At 41.4% G+C, this 21,270-nt stretch overlaps 1 protein-coding gene across 1 annotated transcript; it reads right to left on the bottom strand.

Moving 5' to 3' along the window:
- Window positions 1–1,395: 1,395 nt before the first annotated feature.
- Window positions 1,396–20,686, bottom strand: ism2b (isthmin 2b). The gene is made up of 6 exons (XM_034162482.1): window positions 19,996–20,686; window positions 14,457–14,708; window positions 13,696–14,029; window positions 11,061–11,195; window positions 6,059–6,127; window positions 1,396–4,895 (listed from the first exon to the last, which is right to left on the bottom strand). Exons 1-6 carry the CDS (start codon window positions 20,104–20,106, stop codon window positions 4,378–4,380), a joined length of 1,419 nt encoding a protein of 472 aa, XP_034018373.1. The 5' UTR covers window positions 20,107–20,686; the 3' UTR covers window positions 1,396–4,377.
- Between the last annotated feature and the right edge of the window lie 584 nt (window positions 20,687–21,270).

Below are 21,270 nucleotides of genomic sequence, written 5' to 3' on the forward strand. Positions count from 1 at the left end.
TGCATTGGGCAAGGTGATGATGCTGGAACTTTTGTTTGGTGCCGTTCCAATGAGATTTATAAAGATGACTGCCTGAAGAGAACATCTAAATTTCCACAGTCATTGATGATATGGGGCCGCATGTCAGGTAAAGGCACTGGGGAGATGGCTGTCATTACATCATCAATAAATGCACAAGTTTACGTTGATATTTTGGACAATTGAAAGGATGTTTGGGGATGAGGAAATCATTTTTCAAGATGATAATGCATCTTGCCATAGAGCAAAAACTGTGAAAACATTCCTTGCAAAAAGACACATAGGATCAGTGTCATGGCATAGGGTCAATGTCAACGAGCAGATCTGATTTGATGCAGGTTTTAGTTTGGGGGATGGAAATTTACAGGGTGATTCCATAATTTATTCCTCAGAATTGAGTGATTCCATATTTTTTTCCTCTGCTTGGTCTAAAAAAGTAACCGTTACTGTCACAATCTTTTTTCTTGATTTCTTATAGTGTTTCTTAAAGCCAGAAAGTTGCCATTTGAAATGACTTTAGTTTTGTGTCATGTCTGTGATCTGCTTTTTTTCCACAAAATTAAACAACTGAATGAACATCCTCCGAGGCCGGTGATTCCATAATTTTTGCCAGGGGTTGTAGTTTGGACTATCTATGACTGAATGTTATGGAGTTATGGGGTGAAAACCTTAAGAATGGTGACAAAGGTCAATTTCAGTTTGTACAGGGGTCAAAAGTCAAAGTTACTCCAATTTTGGTCAAAAGTGGTGCAAATTATCGGTTGAACTAATTGGATTAATAAATGGAATAGTTTTGACTGTGTTGAATGTTTGGTCTCCAAAGTAAAGGTCAAACAATGTCGACGTCCATTGAATTCTATGACGTGACATATGTTACCCTGTAACATGATAACTAAGCATGGCACATGGTGCAAAGTATTCCTTTTTAAAACCCTATTAACTCAACCAATAATTTGCATCTCTTTTTCTAAAATTGAAGCAATTTAGCTTTTGACCCTTGTACAAAGTGAAGTTGACCTTTGTCGCCATTCTTGCCATTTTTACCCCATAACTCCATAACATTTAGCCATAGATAGTCCAAACTATACCTTTTTTGGAATCTTTACGTTTAGACAAATAATGTGGTATAGTTTTCAATATGATTGGAGCATTTTTAAATCCCTACCAGACACGCTGACCACCTATTGAAAATTCAAGTGGCTCGTCCATTTTTTCAAAATACTAAAGGGTATTTGTGCTGAAGGATTCCTCTGTAAATATTCTGTTAGACGCAGGCAGACAATCAGTCCATCCTCACTTCCTCACCAGGGATCTAAGTGAGCTTCATACATAGTGTTGAAAATTTGATAGAAGGAAAAAAAATATCAAAAAGCCATGGTGAATGCAAAGTATTTTTATGTTTCTTCATTATTAATTGCAACAACATGTTCACAGATCACTGCAATACAGCGCAGAACAAAACACACACATTTGAAGTTGCTGTATAAAGAAATATATGTTTTCCCTTTTAATATTGGGTCTCTTCATTTCCCAGTCTGATTTGCACACCATGATGAATATTTCAAAGATTCAGCAAACTTAAAAAAAAGACAAATAAATACTGTACAACACCATACATGTACTAGAGTCCAAAAAAACAAAATCACACAAAAATCATGCTTTTCACATGCAACTCCAGAGAACATTGCAGCATTTCTGGTGAGTTTTCAGTTTGCTTTGCAATTGCTCTCATCATTAGCAAATGGAAACATGAGTAGATTCTGACAGATTTTTTTTTTAATATACATATGTGAAATAAAGTGCCTTCGGTTAAAATCGTAAATTCCAAAAGGTAGATACATTATCAGTTATAACACGGAAGCGGAATTCCTGAAGAATGTTTGCAGCCATCATCCACAGAATTAGAATGGGTAGAAAGGCGATCGTCATGACAGGTTTAAGAATTACTGCCATCTAGTGTTTGCTGAACTGTTGCGGGATTTAAAAAAAAAATTGATTCCCTGTCTAATGGCTGCTACTTAGTGTTTTCAGTGTTGGGAATGTCCTTTCTATCCAATCAAATTCTTCCATAAATCAACAAAACACGATAAGCCAAAAGTTTTGACAGCATCGACTTGGGCATCGAGCTAAATGCTGGCAGCTAATGCATCATGAATATTGCAGCATCCAGTATCTACCACCTGTCGACCAGAGATGATCAACATCGGCAGTCTGCATTTTCTGACTGTGCATGGAGGGAGATCAGGGAGCAATGATGCATCAATGTGTGGCACAGGAATATTTGCAGAGGCATCAACTTGTAGTGGGAGGAGCATTTATTAGCTGATTGAAGTCACATAACGAGGTTCGAATTGGCTGCCTGAACTTGCTTGAGCTCACTTGCTTATTTTATTTATTATGGTTTTGGGAAAAACACCACATCTTTTTATCCACACGTCTTCACTCCGATAATGTTCAGCGGTGCATTTTAGTTAAATTGGAGTAAGTTAGTCCCCCTGAGAATGTTGTTTCTGCTCATATATGTGCAATGGAAACTTTATTTAAACAGGCACCAATAATCTGATATTTAATTTCTTTGGCACCCAGATCAGGGTTTATTCTAAGGATTTTTTACAACTGTACAAGCCCTAAGGTTGATGTTGATATGACTCTTACCAAAGACACATAAGACAGCCAGTGAGTTGCACTTACTTGAACATTGGTTTAAATGTTACTATGCTAGCCATACTTAAGTTAACTTTACTTTAGGTTTGTGTTGTTGTAACTTGAGGTTTATGATCTTGTACTTCTGGTATGACCCCTGGGCCGGCCCTAGATTATGACAGTTTTTGCTTCTTTTCTCATTGAGGTTTATAATGTCAGAAGCAATAATGGTTTATAATCCTAATTGTTTAGTAATAAGTAACAGTTGCATGGTTTACAATGTATAGTATGAAGTAGTTAGAAGCAATATTATCTAAGTTATTAATAAATAAGTATGTTTGAATTACATTGTAAATTTAATGAACATAAAAATACATTGTGATCAGTGACTTCTGTTGTGGTTCAATATTAACATCAACAACATTAACAACTCTTTTCATCATGGAAATTTTGGAAAATTAAACAAAATGTGAAAAAAAAAATCTGCAAAATGTAGTATTTACAATTGCACAAATTTGGATTTACAACCGCACATTTTCAATTTACAACTGCACAAAAGGGGTACAACTGTACGTTAGAATAAACCCTGACCCAGATCATGTATTCTGCTGATTGTGGAATTATGACGTGAATTCAACTTGTGTTACAAAACTTGTAGCACACCCTCATGTCAACTCATTGTCATATGTCTTAGATTCAGATTAAAATTTGGATTTAGAGCAGGAAGCTCATTGGGATAGGAGCCGGGCCCCATTATCTAGACCTGGGTTTGATTCCCAGTCATTCCACCTGTCCCAGCCCACCCAATTGTAAATGGGTACCAGCCTTGACTGGGGACATAACCTGCAACAGACTGGCGTCCCCTTCAGGGGAACTGATTTGACGTTATGGAATTCGAGGATAAGCGCCAGAACCAGTGGGCCTCATGACCTATGTAGGTGTCGACTGATTAATCAGCGCCAATCATCAGTGTCGATAATCAGCCCCAAAATATAACTGACGTTTGCCTAATCGATATATGCCTGTTTTCAGCTTGTTGGTTTATTTATCATCAAGATGACGTTTAAAACATCTCAACCAGTTTGCATAAAGCATGGTGGGGAGAAGGAAAAAGGAACCAATAACGGATCATCTTTAGCAGGTTAGGAAAGGTCACCAGATGTCTTTAAAACAGGATATTAAAATCTGTAGCAAAAATACCCCAGAGACACTGAGGTGATGCATCCTACCCAAAATCCCTTTTGGGCCTTGGAGAAACCAAACACTTCAGTCTGCTGATGTCCTGTCACAAAACTGCAGGCTTATCACCTTCAAACCGTTTGAACCTGAAGGATCTTACGTCATAGCAGCATTGTTGAGATATTAATCTGAGTTTTTTGTTTTTTTTAATTTGCATAGCCACAAAATTATTCATAATAATAATGTAAATCCTATATGAAGCACAATCGAGATGTTGCTCTCGGGGCACCCTCTAAAAGCCAGCAGGTGCACGTCATGCTTTCCCGCAGCCACAAAATATCGAGAGCTTAATGTCGTGCAATGGGAGCACACTGCGCGTTTTTCTGTTTGGGGACAAAAAAATTAATCGGTCCAGTTCAGCCAGAACTCCTGATCACACATGTAGATGGTTTGGATGTGACATAACGTCTTCAAGGCTGACAGTCTTCTTTCAAATTCTGGATCGGGTCCTCTGCCTCGCTGAGTGAAGTGGTACTTTCAGTACTCCCTGGCTTCTTCCAGTTCGTTCATAAACACGTCTTCATGGGGGTTTTCGGGGCAGTTCAGCCCGTTGTTGGGCGGCCGCACCGCGTGGAAGCGACTCCAGTCCCCTTTGCACAGGATCCAAGGCAGCACATCCACCTTAAAGTGCAGCTCGGGCGAGAACTCTGTGCTGATCAGGTTCGGCGTGCCTGCACCTTTCCCCCGCGTGATCAGCCGCCCGCGCTCGTCGTAACAGCAGTGCTGTGCGGCCAGAGTGGACGAGTCGCCGGAAAGCACAGAGCGGATGCAGGTACGCGCTGAGGGCTTGTAGATGTCCAGACGCTCCTTGGGGCCGCTGGCGTCGCGCCACCGAAAGTGGCGCTCGTGAGCTTCATCGAAAATGCTGACCACCGTGTAAGAGACGTGATCGGGGTAGGAGCAGGGGCAGCTGGGAAGCTCAGACAGAACTTGATAGAGGTATCGCTGGAGGAACTCACTTTTACAGTTGAGCCACTTCTCACAGCTGTCCACATCTGTTGGCAAGAGAGATCTCATTGGAGCAATGCAGAGCCATTTTCCCACAACATCTAGTGCATTTATGGAATGTCTCCAAACCCTCAGTGTTTTTACACATTTTAATTCCTATATGCTTTTTAAAAATTCACTCTATATATTAAAAAAAAATCTAATTATCGGCTTTAAACTCAAACTGAAAACAAATTTTCTACAGCATACTATAAATTAAATTAAAATATCAAAGTCAAAATAAAGCATTCCACAATTATAGGTGCAGTTTAGTAAAGGGCAACTAAATCAGCACTTCTACAGTAAGTTCTCTTGAAATAAACTGGCGGAGGGAGGGGGTGGATACATAAACATTTCCAAGTCACTGAGCATGTCTTGGAGTTAATCTGCATTAGTCATCATTAAGAAATAGAAAAAGTATGGTGTTTTATGGGAAATCTGTTCTCAAAAACTGACCAACTCTGCAAGAAAGAGACAAGTGAGGGAAGCCACCAAGACACCTGTGACAACCCTGAAGGCTTTGCTGGCTGTGACTGGGGAAACTGTGCATCAGGCCAGTGTTATCTGTTGCATCAATGGTTCCACAGCTTCAGGGAGGAGTGTAGGAGAGGATTTTTCTTCAAAATAAGATGTGAAATTTCAGCGACAGTTTGTTAGAAGGCACATGGGAGAGTCAAAACAAGTCCTTCCCTCCTCCACTCCATCATAGGTCTGCGACTGGTTATTCAACAATCAAACCCTTCCTTATGCACAGTGTCTCCAATCACATAGAAACCTTTAACTCCTTCAAAGTTGTTGTGAACGATTTGGTGACTTCCCTCACTGGTCTCCTTCTTGCATTCAGGATTTTTTTAAGACCTGCTTCCTCCAGAATTCTCTGTATTTTATGTAAGTAAGTCCCTTTGGCTGCTCCCTTGTTTGCACTCGGGGTCACCACTGCAAATCCAAGGTGGATCTGCATGTTGAATTGGCAGAGGTTTTACACCGGATGCCCTTCCTGATGCAACTCCACATTACATGGAAAAATGTGGCAGGGGTGGGATTTGAACCCGGAACCTTTTGAACTGAAACCAAGTGCATTACCCACTTGGCCACCACCCCTTTTATATAAAAAGTTTTATTGAACGTGATTAATATTTTCACCATATTTTAAGTATTGATTTTAACTCACCAGTTCCAAAAGGCTCGGTGCCATTCTCCATCTCAAATGGGAACGGTTCGACTACGGGGTTCATGTCGCCTGCAAAAAGACGTAAAACACATTAAATTCTAAATCTTACCCAAACTTTTATTTTAATCTTCCTGATTAGTTAGGTTCTATTTTCAGATAAGTAGACTACCCAAGGCATTTTCTGTTAAAAGCATACAACAGGCTGATTCTTATGTATTTTGACCTGCAGAATTCAAATATTGATGTTTGCATGCTGTATCTCTACTCCTTCGGTGCCTAATTTGCATAGAACAAAATGGCTTCCTGATTTTTCACATTTTCACAAAGTTTGCTTGTTTTTGCTCAAGAAAGGCAATGAAAAATCTTATCTTTGTGTTATTTGAACTGCTGAGTTCATAGTTTCCTATTTGCAAGCTGTATTTTCTCTCCTTCATCCCTAATATGCATGCTGTTTTCATACTTTGTAGAAGTTTGTTCGACAAAAGAAATTGATAACAAAACCAACTTTCCCCCATGCCTCTGCTGCACAATCAGGCCTACAAAGCATGTTTTGTCAATCTTACTTATATCTCTTGTGGATTTAAAAATCACAATATCATTGTATTCATTCCTTGATGGCATGTGAATGACTCTAGTGTATTTTTTCCATCACAAATGCTGAACAATATAATGATAATACTATGTGAGAACCTATGTAATTGCTCAGTACAGCACAGATAATGTATACAGCTTCAACACCAGAGGGCTACTGCTTTCAACACCAGAGGGCAGGCCTCACTGGCCAGGCACATGGTGCCACATGGACCCAACAGCAGCAGCAGCAGCCACAGCATAGATGTGGTCAATCAAACTACATTGTTCCCTGATATATTTTTGGAGTTCATCCTTTCACACTCATGTTAAGGTGACTCTGAGATACTTTGTTCATCTAGATCTGTGCATGTTCATGTTAGCGTGTTGGTTTGTGTGGACAAGTTCCAAACTTGTGGTATTGGTTTTGTAGTATATTATAATTAGTTGTGTTAGATTAGATTTGTGTTGTCTCTTGTCTGCTGATTATCTTTATATACACTGTGTTAGGTTGCCCGTGTCCCTTGTCACTAGACTGATTTGCATATAATCTTGAAAGTGTTAGGTAGTAAGATAATATAGTTGAATCTCTGACGAAGGAAGGTCTACATTGCAGGATAGTGCAAGAATCTGTCACAAGCTCAAAGATATGGAGAACAAACTCACAACTGAGAGGACATTGAGTTCTAATGAGACGTCTCTAAAATGGCATAGATCCTGTTACAGTTGGGTCACCAACAAGACAAACATTAGAATACTAGAGAAAAGGTCAGTGTCTCAAGACAGAGAGGAACCCATTGCAGGTCCCTCCACTGGTCCAGCTGCAAGACTCAGAAGTGCCTCGAGTACTTTCAAATGGACCCATTGCATATACTGCCAGGAGGAGAAGGCAAAGAAGACACAATGTTGAGCCCGTCAAGATGAATGAAAAGATACTGAAGGCTGCAGAGTTTGATGGTAATCTGCACATTGTTCTTGCTGGTTGTGGTGATCTCATGGCAGCAGAAGCAAAATATTAGTATAGTTTTACCCACATTTGACCTTTAGAGACTTGCATATTTATCAAAGAAACATGTTTAATTTCAAACTATCAGTCTTTTTTACTTCATTTTGCTCATGTGCTTGCCTTGGTCAAATCAAAGATGACGTACTTTTTTACCGGTAACAATACCAGGCAGTCACTAAATTAATTACATTTTTTGCTAATTATGGGGTGAAGGAGTAGGGATATATCTTTCCAACAACAATATTTAAATTCAGCAGGTCAAATTACATCGAAATATAAGTTGTATTTTCTCATCCAAAGCAAATAGCACCACACTTCTGACAAATTTGATGAAGCGGGCAGCCATTTTGCTTTATGCAAATTAGGGGTGAAGGAGTCAAAATACATAAAAAAAATTATGTTTAGTTTGCTTTTATAGTACATGTACAACAAAAATTGTGGAAATTTTTATGTAATTGGTGGCTATTTTGCTTTATGCAAATTAATCAATCAATCAATCAATTTTTTTTTTTATATAGCGCCAAATCACAACAAACAGTTGCCCCAAGGCGCTTTATATTGTAAGGCAAGGCCATACAATAATGATGTAAAACCCCAACGGTCAAAACGACCCCCTGTGAGCAAGCACTTGGCTACAGTGGGAAGGAAAAACTCCCTTTTAACAGGAAGAAACCTCCAGCAGAACCAGGCTCAGGGAGGGGCAGTCTTCTGCTGGGACTGGTTGGGGCTGAGGGAGAGAACCAGGAAAAAGACATGCTGTGGAGGGGAGCAGAGATCGATCACTAATGATTAAATGCAGAGTGGTGCATACAGAGCAAAAAGAGAAAGAAACAGTGCATCATGGGAACCCCCCAGCAGTCTACGTCTATAGCAGCATAACTAAGGGATGGTTCAGGGTCACCTGATCCAGCCCTAACTATAAGCTTTAGCAAAAAGGAAAGTTTTAAGCCTAATCTTAAAAGTAGAGAGGGTGTCTGTCTCCCTGATCTGAATTGGGAGCTGGTTCCACAGGAGAGGAGCCTGAAAGCTGAAGGCTCTGCCTCCCATTCTACTCTTACAAACCCTAGGAACTACAAGTAAGCCTGCAGTCTGAGAGCGAAGCGCTCTATTGGGGTGATATGGTACTATGAGGTCCCTAAGATAAGATGGGACCTGATTATTCAAAACCTTATAAGTAAGAAGAAGAATTTTAAATTCTATTCTAGAATTAACAGGAAGCCAATGAAGAGAGGCCAATATGGGTGAGATATGCTCTCTCCTTCTAGTCCCCGTCAGCACTCTAGCTGCAGCATTTTGAATTAACTGAAGGCTTTTTAGGGAACTTTTAGGACAACCTGATAATAATGAATTACAATAGTCCAGCCTAGAGGAAATAAATGCATGAATTAGTTTTTCAGCATCACTCTGAGACAAGACCTTTCTGATTTTAGAGATATTGCGTAAATGCAAAAAAGCAGTCCTACATATTTGTTTAATATGCGCTTTGAATGACATATCCTGATCAAAAATGACTCCAAGATTTCTCACAGTATTACTAGAGGTCAGGGTAATGCCATCCAGAGTAAGGATCTGGTTAGACACCATGTTTCTAAGATTTGTGGGGCCAAGAACAATAACTTCAGTTTTATCTGAGTTTAAAAGCAGGAAATTAGAGGTCATCCATGTCTTTATGTCTGTAAGACAATCCTGCAGTTTAGCTAATTGGTGTGTGTCCTCTGGCTTCATGGATAGATAAAGCTGGGTATCATCTGCGTAACAATGAAAATTTAAGCAATACCGTCTAATAATACTGCCTAAGGGAAGCATATATAAAGTGAATAAAATTGGTCCTAGCACAGAACCTTGTGGAACTCCATAATTAACTTTAGTCTGTGAAGAAGATTCCCCATTTACATGAACAAATTGTAATCTATTAGACAAATATGATTCAAACCACCGCAGCGCAGTGCCTTTAATACCTATGGCATGCTCTAATCTCTGTAATAAAATTTTATGGTCAACAGTATCAAAAGCAGCACTGAGGTCTAACAGAACAAGCACAGAGATGAGTCCACTGTCCGAGGCCATAAGAAGATCATTTGTAACCTTCACTAATGCTGTTTCTGTACTATGATGAATTCTAAAACCTGAAATTAGGGGTGAAGGAGTAAAGATACAGCTTGCCAACAACAATAATTGAACTCAGCTTAAAAATACATAGAAATAGAAGTTTTATTTTCTCTTCTAATGCAAACACAAGCAGACTTTTGAAAAGCTTCATGAAATGAGCGGCCATTTTGTTTTATGCAAATTAGGGGTGAAGGGGTAAAGCTACAACTTGCCAACAACAATATTTGAATTCAGCGAGTCAAAATACATAGAAAAGGATGTTTAGTTTGCTTTATTGTACATATACAACCAAAACTGTGGAAATTTTGATGTAATTGATGGCCATTTTGCTTTATGGGCTGAAATTTGCTTAGGATGTCAAAATGGTGGCCACCTACCCTTCAAAATTAATTTTGAGTTAGCCTTGTGGAAATCCCTTAATTTTGTAGCCAAGACTATTAGTTAACTGGCAAAAGCACCAAAAGCATAATGGAATTGCATTTTTTCATAAAAACATGGTAAAATATTTGTAAAATATACTAGTCTACAGATGTGACAAAACCGTTACGGAATTCACATCCATGGCAGTCATGGATGTGAATTCGAAATGTATCGAAACGGAGGTAAAAATTCTGGTAGATCTGTAGTTAATAAATATCCTGTGAAAAATAGACGGCATGGAATTAGTAAAGACATACATTTGAAGTTTGAAATAGCTGTTTCAAAATGATATGTTTTCCCAACCATTGAACTGTGACATATATAATTCACTTGTACACATGAATATACCAATGAAGAAATTATTGCCGGACTTATGATTTTTATGTGTATGTTATTCGGTGGAACAAATAGAAAAAAAAAAAAACACAAAAAGTATCTCTGAATCAACAACAGCAGACATATTTTAGTAACAGTTGTGTGCATTAAATGTGATGTGGCCAATTGTGACATGCAATTTTGGGTGATTTTCCCTAAATTAGACTTTCCAGTTGTCTTGATTTATGAAACTGTGCAAGGTATCCAAAGTAAATTGGTATGTTATAGGTGCCCGGACTTGTACCCAACATAAAATTAACTTAATACTGACCAGCAGAACATTTTTATGCTTATTTTTCCATGCAGTGTTATTTTGGTACCCTAAGTGAATTTCAGCACTTATGCAAATAAGAGGGTGAAGGGGTAAAGATACAGAATGCCAACAGCAATTTTTGAACTCGGCAGGTCAAAATGCATAGGAATCGGTCTGTTGTCTGCTTTTAACAGAACATTTCTTGGGCACTTTATACAAGCTTCTTTTCTGAAAATGGAACCTTACTATATATTTGAGAAAGAGCTCACCGGGGCACGGCTCCAGGTTACATTTGGAGGCTTCTGTCAGAGTGCACGAGTAACCGCAGGACTTGGTCCTCTTCTTCTCGCCGTGTCCACACGTCAACGAACAGGGAGACCATGAGGTCCACTCGTCTGTCTCCCCTGCATTTGTAAAAATACAACATTTAATGTAGATCAAGACTTAAATTCATCACTTTTTAAAATTTTGGACACTCCAAGGGTGCATGTGTCCTCTGGGAAGTTGTACTTCATGCTTGTAGGAATCAGAAGTCCAGAAACACCAGCATGCCAGCATTCAAATCCAGAATAAGCTTTCTGAACCATCTCTTTTCATCTAAGTGACAATTTGCCTGCTGGTCTAACCTGTATTCTTTTTAAGAAAGCTTCAGTCAAATTAGAGGGAGAGAAGCTGTGCTGCGGCTCTCCGCCTCCACAACAAGTTTCCTTGTGGCGTTAATAAGTCTGAGAACAAGTCACCCCTGATTAAAGGCGAGGTGGGTGCAGAAATACCAACTTGGGTGGATGGAGCACCCAATTTTACTTTGTGGGCGCTGTCAACTCGACATGTGGCCATGCAGTAATGAAGTCTCAGGAGAGTCTTAATTACAGAAGAAGTGAAGGCAGGAACGCATGATTTATGTTCACGGAGCCTTTGGAACAGGTTGCGTCAGAGCAATGCAGACCAAGAAGAAACTCATTTCTTTTGGTTTTTCTGCCACTCTACCAGGTGATGAGGTGGATGATATTCAGAAGGACCTCCTGTTCCTTGTGTCTGTTTGACAATTGTTCGACAGCTATTCAGATGGAAATTGTATTCCGAGCAATCTTGTCAGGAAGAAGAACCCTACTCATTAAATCCTGATCACAGTCCTTGCCAGATTGAACCTCTTCTTCTGATGGATTTCCAGCCACCCTGGGGAAGATCAGCAGGGGATTGTCAGGAATTGGGTGGATGGGAGAGGAGCATCCTGCTTTGGACGTGGCATGTATGCTTTTTCAACCCCAGAATATGCTTGTGGGTTGTGGAGCACTTTGTGTGGTGATTGAGCAAAATTTGCCTGGTGTTGGAACTTGGGAGTGTCCTAATTTCATTGACTGATCTGGCATTGGTGCAGTAACAGATTGACTCTGATTTGTCCTTTTGGGCCATCTGTGTTGTTTTTTTATTTTATTACTATGACCCAAGCAGATGGTCACCCCACTGACGATGGTCTGCTTGAGGTTTCTTCCTACAGTATAATCAAAACGCACCTCAGACAGTTTTTCCTTACCACTGTCACCACTGTGCTTGCTCATGGGGTGGGTAAGCCTCAAATCTTGCTCCTGTGTGGCACCTTGAAGCAGCTTTTGCTGTTATTTGGTGCTTTATAAATAAACTGAACCTAAAATGAACTGAAGTAATGCCCAGGTCAACCATGATTTTAAAAAATGCACAATGCATATCTTGATAAAACTTGAATGTCATGTGCACCACCCAACTGATTGTCAATTAGACTAAAACAGCTGGTCTGGATCTTTTTAGAGACCAAAATCTGTGTAGCATGGCCAAAGCACATCAGAAAATACTCCACATTTTTAGTACTTTGTGACTTTGGGGTGGAACAAATTACACTGTAGGGTGTTTTAGGACATGCAGGTAATTGCAGACAGGTTCAGCATTTTCCTCCTCATTATGATCCATTTTTCATTGCTTCTGATGTACCATATTTGTCTATGGAGGAAATATTGAGAATTAAGTTCAAAATGTGGCCTTTGACTTTCTGAACAGACTTAACAGATGAAGTTTTTTTATTCTACAGCCTCAGCTTTTGCCCCGATTGTGAAGTTATGGGCTCTAATGAGACTTGCGTTTCTTTTTCCACATTCGTCCCCGGGTAACCTTTCTATGTCTTTCTTTTTTTTCTTCTTAAATAGCTGCAAATGCTCTGCAGCACCCTGATAACACCCCTAAAATTCTTGAACTGACTCCAAACGGCAAGCTGCAAAACAGACTGAGGGCTCGTAGGGTCCAGGGGCCGGGGATCCCTGGGCAAGATGAAACGGGCCAGCCGAATAGCCCCTGTCATTCTGTGTTCCCAGTCCACCCTCTAATTGTCAGCAAGCAGAGGACTGTTTTGTCCCAGAGAACACTGCCGGCCTCACGCTGCCATTAGCAAACATGTCGGACCCATCTTCAAAAAGCAGCCCACTCTGATCGGCACAATCAGGGTCGACTTCAAAGTGCCCGTAACCCTCAATGACTCTTCTCATGTTGGCGTGGCCTGGTTCACTGTTTATTTTCTAAAACTTTAAAGTTTTATCACTGCCATAGATGAAAATGATCATGTTGCCAGGTCTGATTCTTGAAAATGTTTTCAAAAGCTATTTAGAATGATCAAACTTATCAATTCGAAAAGCTGATTCAGTTATTACTGATCGCAAACATTTACAGAATGCACGTCCTTTGGCATTTTGATCAGTTTCTCAAAAACTGATAGACCCGTCTTGATGAATCCTGCCATGACAAACATCTGTTGCAGGATTAATCTATTAATGATATTCTAAATCATGGGTTAATGATATTGATAATGTCTGGTATTATTGGGTGTATGTGCTCTTGGAAGGTACTTCTACTTAAAACGCTTCTTCTGGGAAAACTCACCGTAGTAAGTCTGGACCGGATCCCAGCCTTCATTCCAGCGGGGGTCCCAGTCTCCGCCCACTCCGCTGAGCAAGGGTTCCTCACTCCCGTAGTCCAGAGAGTAATCTTCCTCCTCCACTTCCTCGCCAGTGTCCTCCACGCCCGACAGGCTGCTGGTGTCCTCGCTGGAATCGGAATCGGTGTAACTCCAGAAGAGGGGCCAGAAAAGCTTCTTCCCTCCAAGCCAGTCCACTGTGGACGAGGGGGAGGAGGAAGAGGAGGGCAGCCAGTCTTTTTCTTTGGCCAGGTCCATCTCCACCTCCATCTGAGGGTCCTCTACCACCTCAATGGTAACCTGCGCAAACATAGCGAGGAAGCGAGTTCACCTTCACTGAAAAATCTAAAACAGGAGCGTTCTGCTTTGTGACATGACATCACTGCACTGATGCCACTTGCTTTAATATCAAATACTCAAAGTTGCACAATTCTAAGTCTGTTCATGTATAAATGATGCTGATATTAGAAAAATTAGGTCTGATGTGGCTTTTTTAAACTTTGACATATGTTGCAGTGAGATTTATTTTTTTATTATTTGTTTTTATGACACGTGGTGACCGGTGTTATATGTACAAATTCTGATGTACTATACAATACGTATAAGTACAGATTTTTTTAAACTCTGATACTCACTTTGAAACTCTGCAATAATTAATCAACCAAGCTGAGAATGCATCACAAATGCGGCGTGTCCTCACATTCATTCAGTCCTTCTTTGCACTGACCTGTATGTTTGGGTTCTGTGAGCTTATGTCAGCATTCGCCAGATCTGGGAAGTTCTTGAGATCCAGGATGAAGGGTTTGGTCTCCTCTTCTGGCTCTGGTTGCGGGAGAATCCCGATGGAGCGGTGCTGGGGGTGAGACCACCTCCTCTGGTGGCTGTGGGACTCAGGCAACAACGTCTGCACCTGATTCTGCTGCTCCAGATCCTCGGGGACGTCGTGAGTCCCCCTGCTGTGAAGTGAATGTCCCTGAGCCTGAAAAAAAGTACAAAAGATGAGATGATGGTGCGGTGGTGTCAAACTGGCAGCCTGAGGGCAAGATGCGGTCCACAGACTTATTTATCATTAAACACGACTCCCATACATTCAAGCTCACAAGTATATGTGCACTCAACAAAAATATAAACGCAACACTTTTGGTTTTGCTCCCATTTTGTATGAGATTAACTCAAAGATCTAAAACTTTTTCCACATACACAATATCACCATTTCCCTCAAATATTGATCACAAACCAGTCTAAATCTGTGATAGTGAGCACTTCTCCTTTGCTGAGATAATCCATCCCACCTCACAGGTGTGCCATATCAAGATGCTGATTAGACACCATGATTAGTGCACAGGTGTGCCTTAGACTGCCCACAATAAAAGGCCACTCTGAAAGGTGCAGTTTTGTTTTATTGGGGGGGGATACCAGTCAGTATCTGGTGTGACCACCATTTGCCTCATGCAGTGCAACACATCTCTTTCGCATAAAGTTGAAGAGAAGACCTCTCCAACATGCCAAACGCCAGCGAATGTGAGCATTTGCCCACTCAAGTCGGTTACGACGACGAACTGGAGTCAGGTCGAGACCCCGATGAGGACGACGAGCATGCAGATGAGCTTCCCTGAGACGGTTTCTGACAGTCTGTGCAGAAATTCTTTGGTTATGCAAACCGATTGTTTCAGCAGCTGTCCGAGTGGCTGGTCTCAGACGATCTTGGAGGTGAACATGCTGGATGTGGAGGTCCTGGGCTGGTGTGGTTACACGTGGTCTGAGCTTATGAGGCTGGTTGGATGTACTGCCAAATTCTCTGAAACGCCTTTGGAGATGGCTTATGGTAGAGAAATGAACATTCAATACACGAGCAACAGCTCTGGTTGACATTCCTGCTGTCAGCATGCCAATTGCACGCTCCCTCAAATCTTGCGACATCTGTGGCATTGTACTGTGTGATAAAACTGCACCTTTCAGAGTGGCCTTTTATTGTGGGCAGTCTAAGGCACACCTGTGCACTAATCATGGTGTCTAATCAGCATCTTGGTATGGCACACCTGTGAGGTGGGATGGATTATCTCAGCAAAGGAGAAGTGCTCACTATCACAGATTTAGACTGGTTTGTGAACAATATTTGAGGGAAATGGTGATATTGTGTATGTGGAAAAAGTTTTACATCTTTGAGTTCATCTCATACAAAATGGGAGCAAAACCAAAAGTGTTGCGTTTATATTTTTGTTGAGTATAGTTAAAAATTAGCCAGCTAGCAGTGGCAGGGCTATGATGACTCTGCTCAGTGTGGAGTTACATCTCTGCTATTTTGGCATTGTGGGATAGCTTGCCGGACTACTTTCGCCTGACCCAGCGCCGAATTTGCCGACGTGAGAAGATGCTACTGGATGAGTGTGATTATTGACTTACGATTATTTAGACGAGATACACAAGTTCTTGTGCCAAATATACTCCTTATGTTTTCGTTACCCATGAAAACGCACTGTCATCGCAAATACAGCATTGTTTGGGAACTACTTTTTGTGCAGGAATTCATCAAGCATGTCGGCCGTGGGCGCGTACTAACACAGAATATCCAGAAACTGGATAGTTGTTCGGCCAAAACAAGAGCCTCCACTTTTAGCTTTCCATAAGCTAAGCTAGTGGCGCACGTGAGAGTATGGGCTACGGTTACTACACTGTAAAATCGCCAGAGTAGGACCACATGTACACTGTCAGTGTTAGTTTTACACTGGCGATTTTACCGTGTACACAGGTCAAAACTGAATAATAGGATGGCAGTGTATTTAATGCCGTTTGAAATTGTCTTACAGTGCAACAGTTTATACTTCAATAGGGCAGAAATAAGAAAATTAGATGACGTGACGTGGCTAGTTCAGGTGGTGACCATGAGTGGTGTTGATGTTCAAGTGGAACCCTATAGGAGAACAAATCCTGATCAGTGGGCCTGAAGTAATCTGACTTTAAATCCACTTGTCTAGTGGAATAATGTAAAGGACTGACATGATTTTCAATTTTTATAATATAATTTATAACCACTTATTGATGAATGTCAAGAAAACAATCAGTTTTCTGTTTCCATCGAAGAAAGAAAAGGGGAAAAAAAAATCTCGCAAACATCTGCTACTTAGCAGCAGCTTGGTCAGCAATCCTCCAAAAGCCCTTGAGGCATCCGACTAACCGGCCAAATGACCAACCGGCCTTCGTTCATTGCATTCTCTCCCCCCGCCTCACACCCAGACCGTGGACAAAGAGGGGCCTGTAGCAGAGCAATCCTCTTTTAGCCTTAATGAGAGCGACCGGGAGGCGTGGGACCTCTGGGGTGGTGCGGCTGAAGCTGCCACAAATACAACTGCCACTTATTTTTATCCGCACAGAAGAAGAAATAATGACCTCTGAGGTAAATCACGTTAAAACACTGAGGACACGAGATGTTTACACCTGAATTGGACACGTGCCGTTTTAAGATATCCACTCAAAGACATGACCTGTGTCATCATATACTGCGAAAATGGTTGAATCCTGATTGTCCAAGAACTTGAGATCAGTCAGATGTGGTTTGTGTTGGAGAACCGTGTGCAGTAATGACCAAGTGGCAGATGATCTAGAACAGGACATATTTTATACATGCTGACTTTGGTCAAATCCCACTATGTGAGCAGCACGTAACACCTGTTTAGAGGAAAACATGTTGAGGGTGATGAATGATGGATGGATGGATGGCTAGATAGATGGATGAGGAGATGATTAGGCCCCTTCTCCTCAGATATCTGCAAACCACCAAATGGTGAAGCCTAGATAAGTTGATTGGAAATGTCTCTTTCACTTTAGAGCTACAGTGTGTTGGATTTCGGGGCGTTTATTAGCATAAATGGAACATAGCATTCATAACCATCGGTTCATTAACAACCATGTTTTGTAAAATTGAGGATTATACATGTTTATCATAAGAAAAGGTGAGGGAGCATGAATTCCTGAAGGAACAATATTGATAATACACTTTTTAACCCTGCCACTAGTTGGCAGTAAATGCTACACACTGTAACTTTAAATGAAGTTTGTTGAAATTAGAAAATAGTTGCAAATACTCAAGAAGATCCCATCAGGCAGTTTATTGGGTCCAACAGTCTGAAAGAAAATGATGATCTTTTTGTATAGAGTGAAACCAAATAAAAAAAAAAATAAAATCATTTCAGAAATCGCAACTAGAGAATGTTTGGAATTTTTGACCGATTTAAAAAAAAAAAAAAAAAAAAAAAAAAAAAAAAAATGAATCACTTATCAAAATAGTTCCCACTTAATCTTCCATCAGCTGATTGTGATTCCGTCATTGCACCGATGGTGTCGTTGTGCACCGACTGGCTCACAGAGACCCAGAAACCGCTCGGTCCAGAGACACGAGCGAGGTCACGTATACTTCACACCCTCCTCATCTCGTCTCGGTGCACATCTGGATCCTGTATATCTTTCTCCTCCCCCTCCTTCCCTCTGATCCTCCTCTCTGTAGTGCGGCTCTTCTGATCAGAGGCCTGATGGCTGGTGGCATATGGTATGTTTAGCAGGGGGACCTCGGCCCCGGACCCCCCCTCTAACCCCCATCCCGCCCTCATCACAGCAACACAACTGAGAAACCCACTTCCCTGATAGTTTGTCAGCACAGTAGCCCAAAGTGGTTGAAAAAAAAAATCCACTTTGGGCTACTGTGGCACACATTGAGGCTCGGTGAGGAACAGGAGCGTGGAAGGTGGCATGATGGCAACCCAGGACCTGAAGTGCAGTTGTGATGCATGCTGGGAAGGTCAGGCGGCACGGCAGCCCTGATTTATGTGGCCACGGATATCAAAGGCCCTTTTGCACTTGACTGTTTCCAAACCGTTACAGAAGAACAATAAACGATGGCTCTTCTTTGATCGCCAGCTTTGGTAAATGGAGGAGGCGGGTGAAAACTGATGCACGCCTGGTGGAGCTGTGGGGTGAGGGTGCGGAGGCTGGGTTAGGAAGTGCGGGTACAAAGCCACCCGGTCACATTTGGGAAAGAACGTCGACCCTGCACACCCCCACCTCCTCCTCTTCTGTCCCAAGAGGATGGGGCTCAAACCGAAAACAGGAAATTCCACATTAACACAAAAAAGCGCCACAGATGAATGACACTTGACCCAAATGCCAGTGTGAGGGGCGCAGTCGGCTCACGTTAGTCTGGTTACATAAGCATTTTGATATGTTACTTCAGTGCCTTCCAATCTATGGTCCGGGGGTGGGGGCAGGATAACACCACATAATTAGACACAGCCAATAAGATCATTTCCCTTCTGTAGGTGAAACTAGAAAATGTGCGCTTCTGTACCGGACATTATGGTAAAACATCGTAAGAGGATGATAAAAGTCCATTTTTCACAAAGCAAAGGCAACATTAAGCGAAATAACTTCAGTTGCACTGGCCCGATTTTCACCAAACTTGGTGTGTGCATTACACATAGTGACCACGAGAAGCCTATTGATTTGGGGGTCAAAAGGTCAAAGTCACTGGCACATACTTTGTAAAAACCTTGAGTGCAATAACTTATTTTTTAACTACACAACTGTCACAAAACTTCGTATACGTGTTAGGCATATTGACCCAAAGAAGCATATTGAATTGGGTGTCAAAAGCTCAAATCGCTGAAAAGTGCTTTGTAAAAGTTCTCTGCAGAAAGGAGTCACTTGTTTGCCCAGGAAGCCGTGCAGACTATGTGCTTGTTTTTTGTAATTGTTAGAGTAGCTCCTTTACAGAGGGTCACCTGTGACCTCCTGGTGACCAAAATAGATCAGTCACACATGCAACAATGGAACCTTTTTAATTGTTTCTCTCTCTCTCTTTGCGTGGACCTGAGTCAGACAGACTTGGAGACAGACAGACAGAGAGCATCCACAGGAGGCAGCGTTCATAGGCAAAAAGCAAACCCTGATGCAAAAGCACACAAACTGACATTCACATCCAAATATGTCCATGTGCACCTCAAACATTCCACCAGGCTGCACAGCGGGTTTGGATTTATTGCAGCAGTTATGCCCACTGGCGAAAGGCACAGCAGAGAGCAGCATTAGGAAATCACATTCTAGCTGCTTTAATAGACTGCAGCATTAAATTAACAGTAAATGTTCTATTTTTAATCTTCTGTTGAATAGGTTGAAATAAAATCAAATCAATCCATTATGGGTTGGTATGTTTTCTTCAAGCAAATTGTAAGGCTTCGGAAAAGTTCCCTTTCATTCAGAGTATTAAATGCACTTACCTTGTGGACAGCATTCTTGTGTCTGGCAGGAAACGACGTCCCCAAACTAACGAGCAGAACTGGCCAAATTAAAAGCAGCATCTGAAGTTTCTCTGCGACCTCTTGGCGCATCTTCTCTTTAAGAATTAAAAAAAAAAAAAAAAATCTATGTAGTTTCTTTAAAAGGAGATGTTGTTCCTTCTCTTCTTTCGATTTTGATTCAGGACCAAATAAGTTAGATTTTTATTTTATTTTTGGTCTCCTGAGCCTCGATGTGTTGCGCGTTATGAAGACGCGCACCAGTGGCGAAAGTTGAATTGCGCGCTATCCATATCTGGCACCGGCGCTTTGCGCAGCAAGTGTCTGTGCGTGTGGCGGCTCCAGGTCACCGCTGCGCTTCCCCATAAACAAAACTTTTTAAAACCATGCGCTGGAAGAGCTTTAAGTGGCAGAAAGTCGTGGAAAACCTCACGCGAAAGCTCCCCGTCTGTCCGCACCGGCGCTCGCTTATTTAACTTCTTAAAAAAACAAAAAACCTGTGAGTCATTCCGTCGTGGGTGGGTGTTTTCTTCATACTCATCTGGAATTCATAGTTTGCCGTGCGTTAATCCATTATCCACATGAAGCTCATCCACCGCCGTGCGCACCGACAGCCAACCGGGTTCTGGGGTGTTTTTTTTTTTCCGCCTCCTTCTTTTACGCACGCATTCAGAGGGTGGATGCTGCAGGAGGCCGGGGTGGGATGCTCATTAGTCACGGCTGGAGGGAGCAGTGGCACCGAGTTCTACTCAAACTCAAGAGGGGCTCACAGTTATATGATTTTTAAGTCAGAAAATCAACTATCACTGAACAAAATTCCCCTTTATTCCTGCTACTGTGCTTCTTTTAAAAAAATATTTCTGTCAGTTTGTCTTCTTAGATTTAGATTTTGTTCATTTTTATTTAAATTCAGTTTAACTTACAGTTTTATAGTCTGTACGTTTCATGTTCAGTTGGCTTTTCAGTTACTTTTTTTCCCCAGCTGGTTACAGCAAAAATGCAGATGAGTGGGTGAGTGAGTGACTGCCAGCCAGAATGCATAAGCACAGACTCAAAAACAATACTGTCACCTTGTAGCTCACCACATTAAAAGAGCACATAATGAGGATGGCATGATTTGTGAGTGGTTAGCTGTGACGCACCAGATCAATCAAATAAGGAACTTTGTTTCACCCTATATAATGTACTGTAGATGTGTCTGCCACCTGCTGGATGGATTACGGATTGCACCTAACAATAATCACATCCATGGTCTTA

Source organism: Thalassophryne amazonica, chromosome 21 (genome assembly GCF_902500255.1).
Source record: "Thalassophryne amazonica chromosome 21, fThaAma1.1, whole genome shotgun sequence".
In the NCBI taxonomy this organism is placed as follows: domain Eukaryota; kingdom Metazoa; phylum Chordata; class Actinopteri; order Batrachoidiformes; family Batrachoididae; genus Thalassophryne; species Thalassophryne amazonica.

Coding starts and splice junctions, on each gene's coding strand:
- ism2b (XM_034162482.1), bottom strand. CDS start 20,106: ATGCGCCAAGAGGTCGCAGAGAAACTTCAGATGCTGCTTTTAATTTGG. Junction 11,196..13,695: donor TCCGGTCCAGACTTACTACG/GTGAGTTTTCCC, acceptor TTACAAATGCAG/GGGAGACAGACGAGTGGACC. Junction 6,128..11,060: donor TAACCTGGAGCCGTGCCCCG/GTGAGCTCTTTC, acceptor GTCTTTTTGCAG/GCGACATGAACCCCGTAGTC.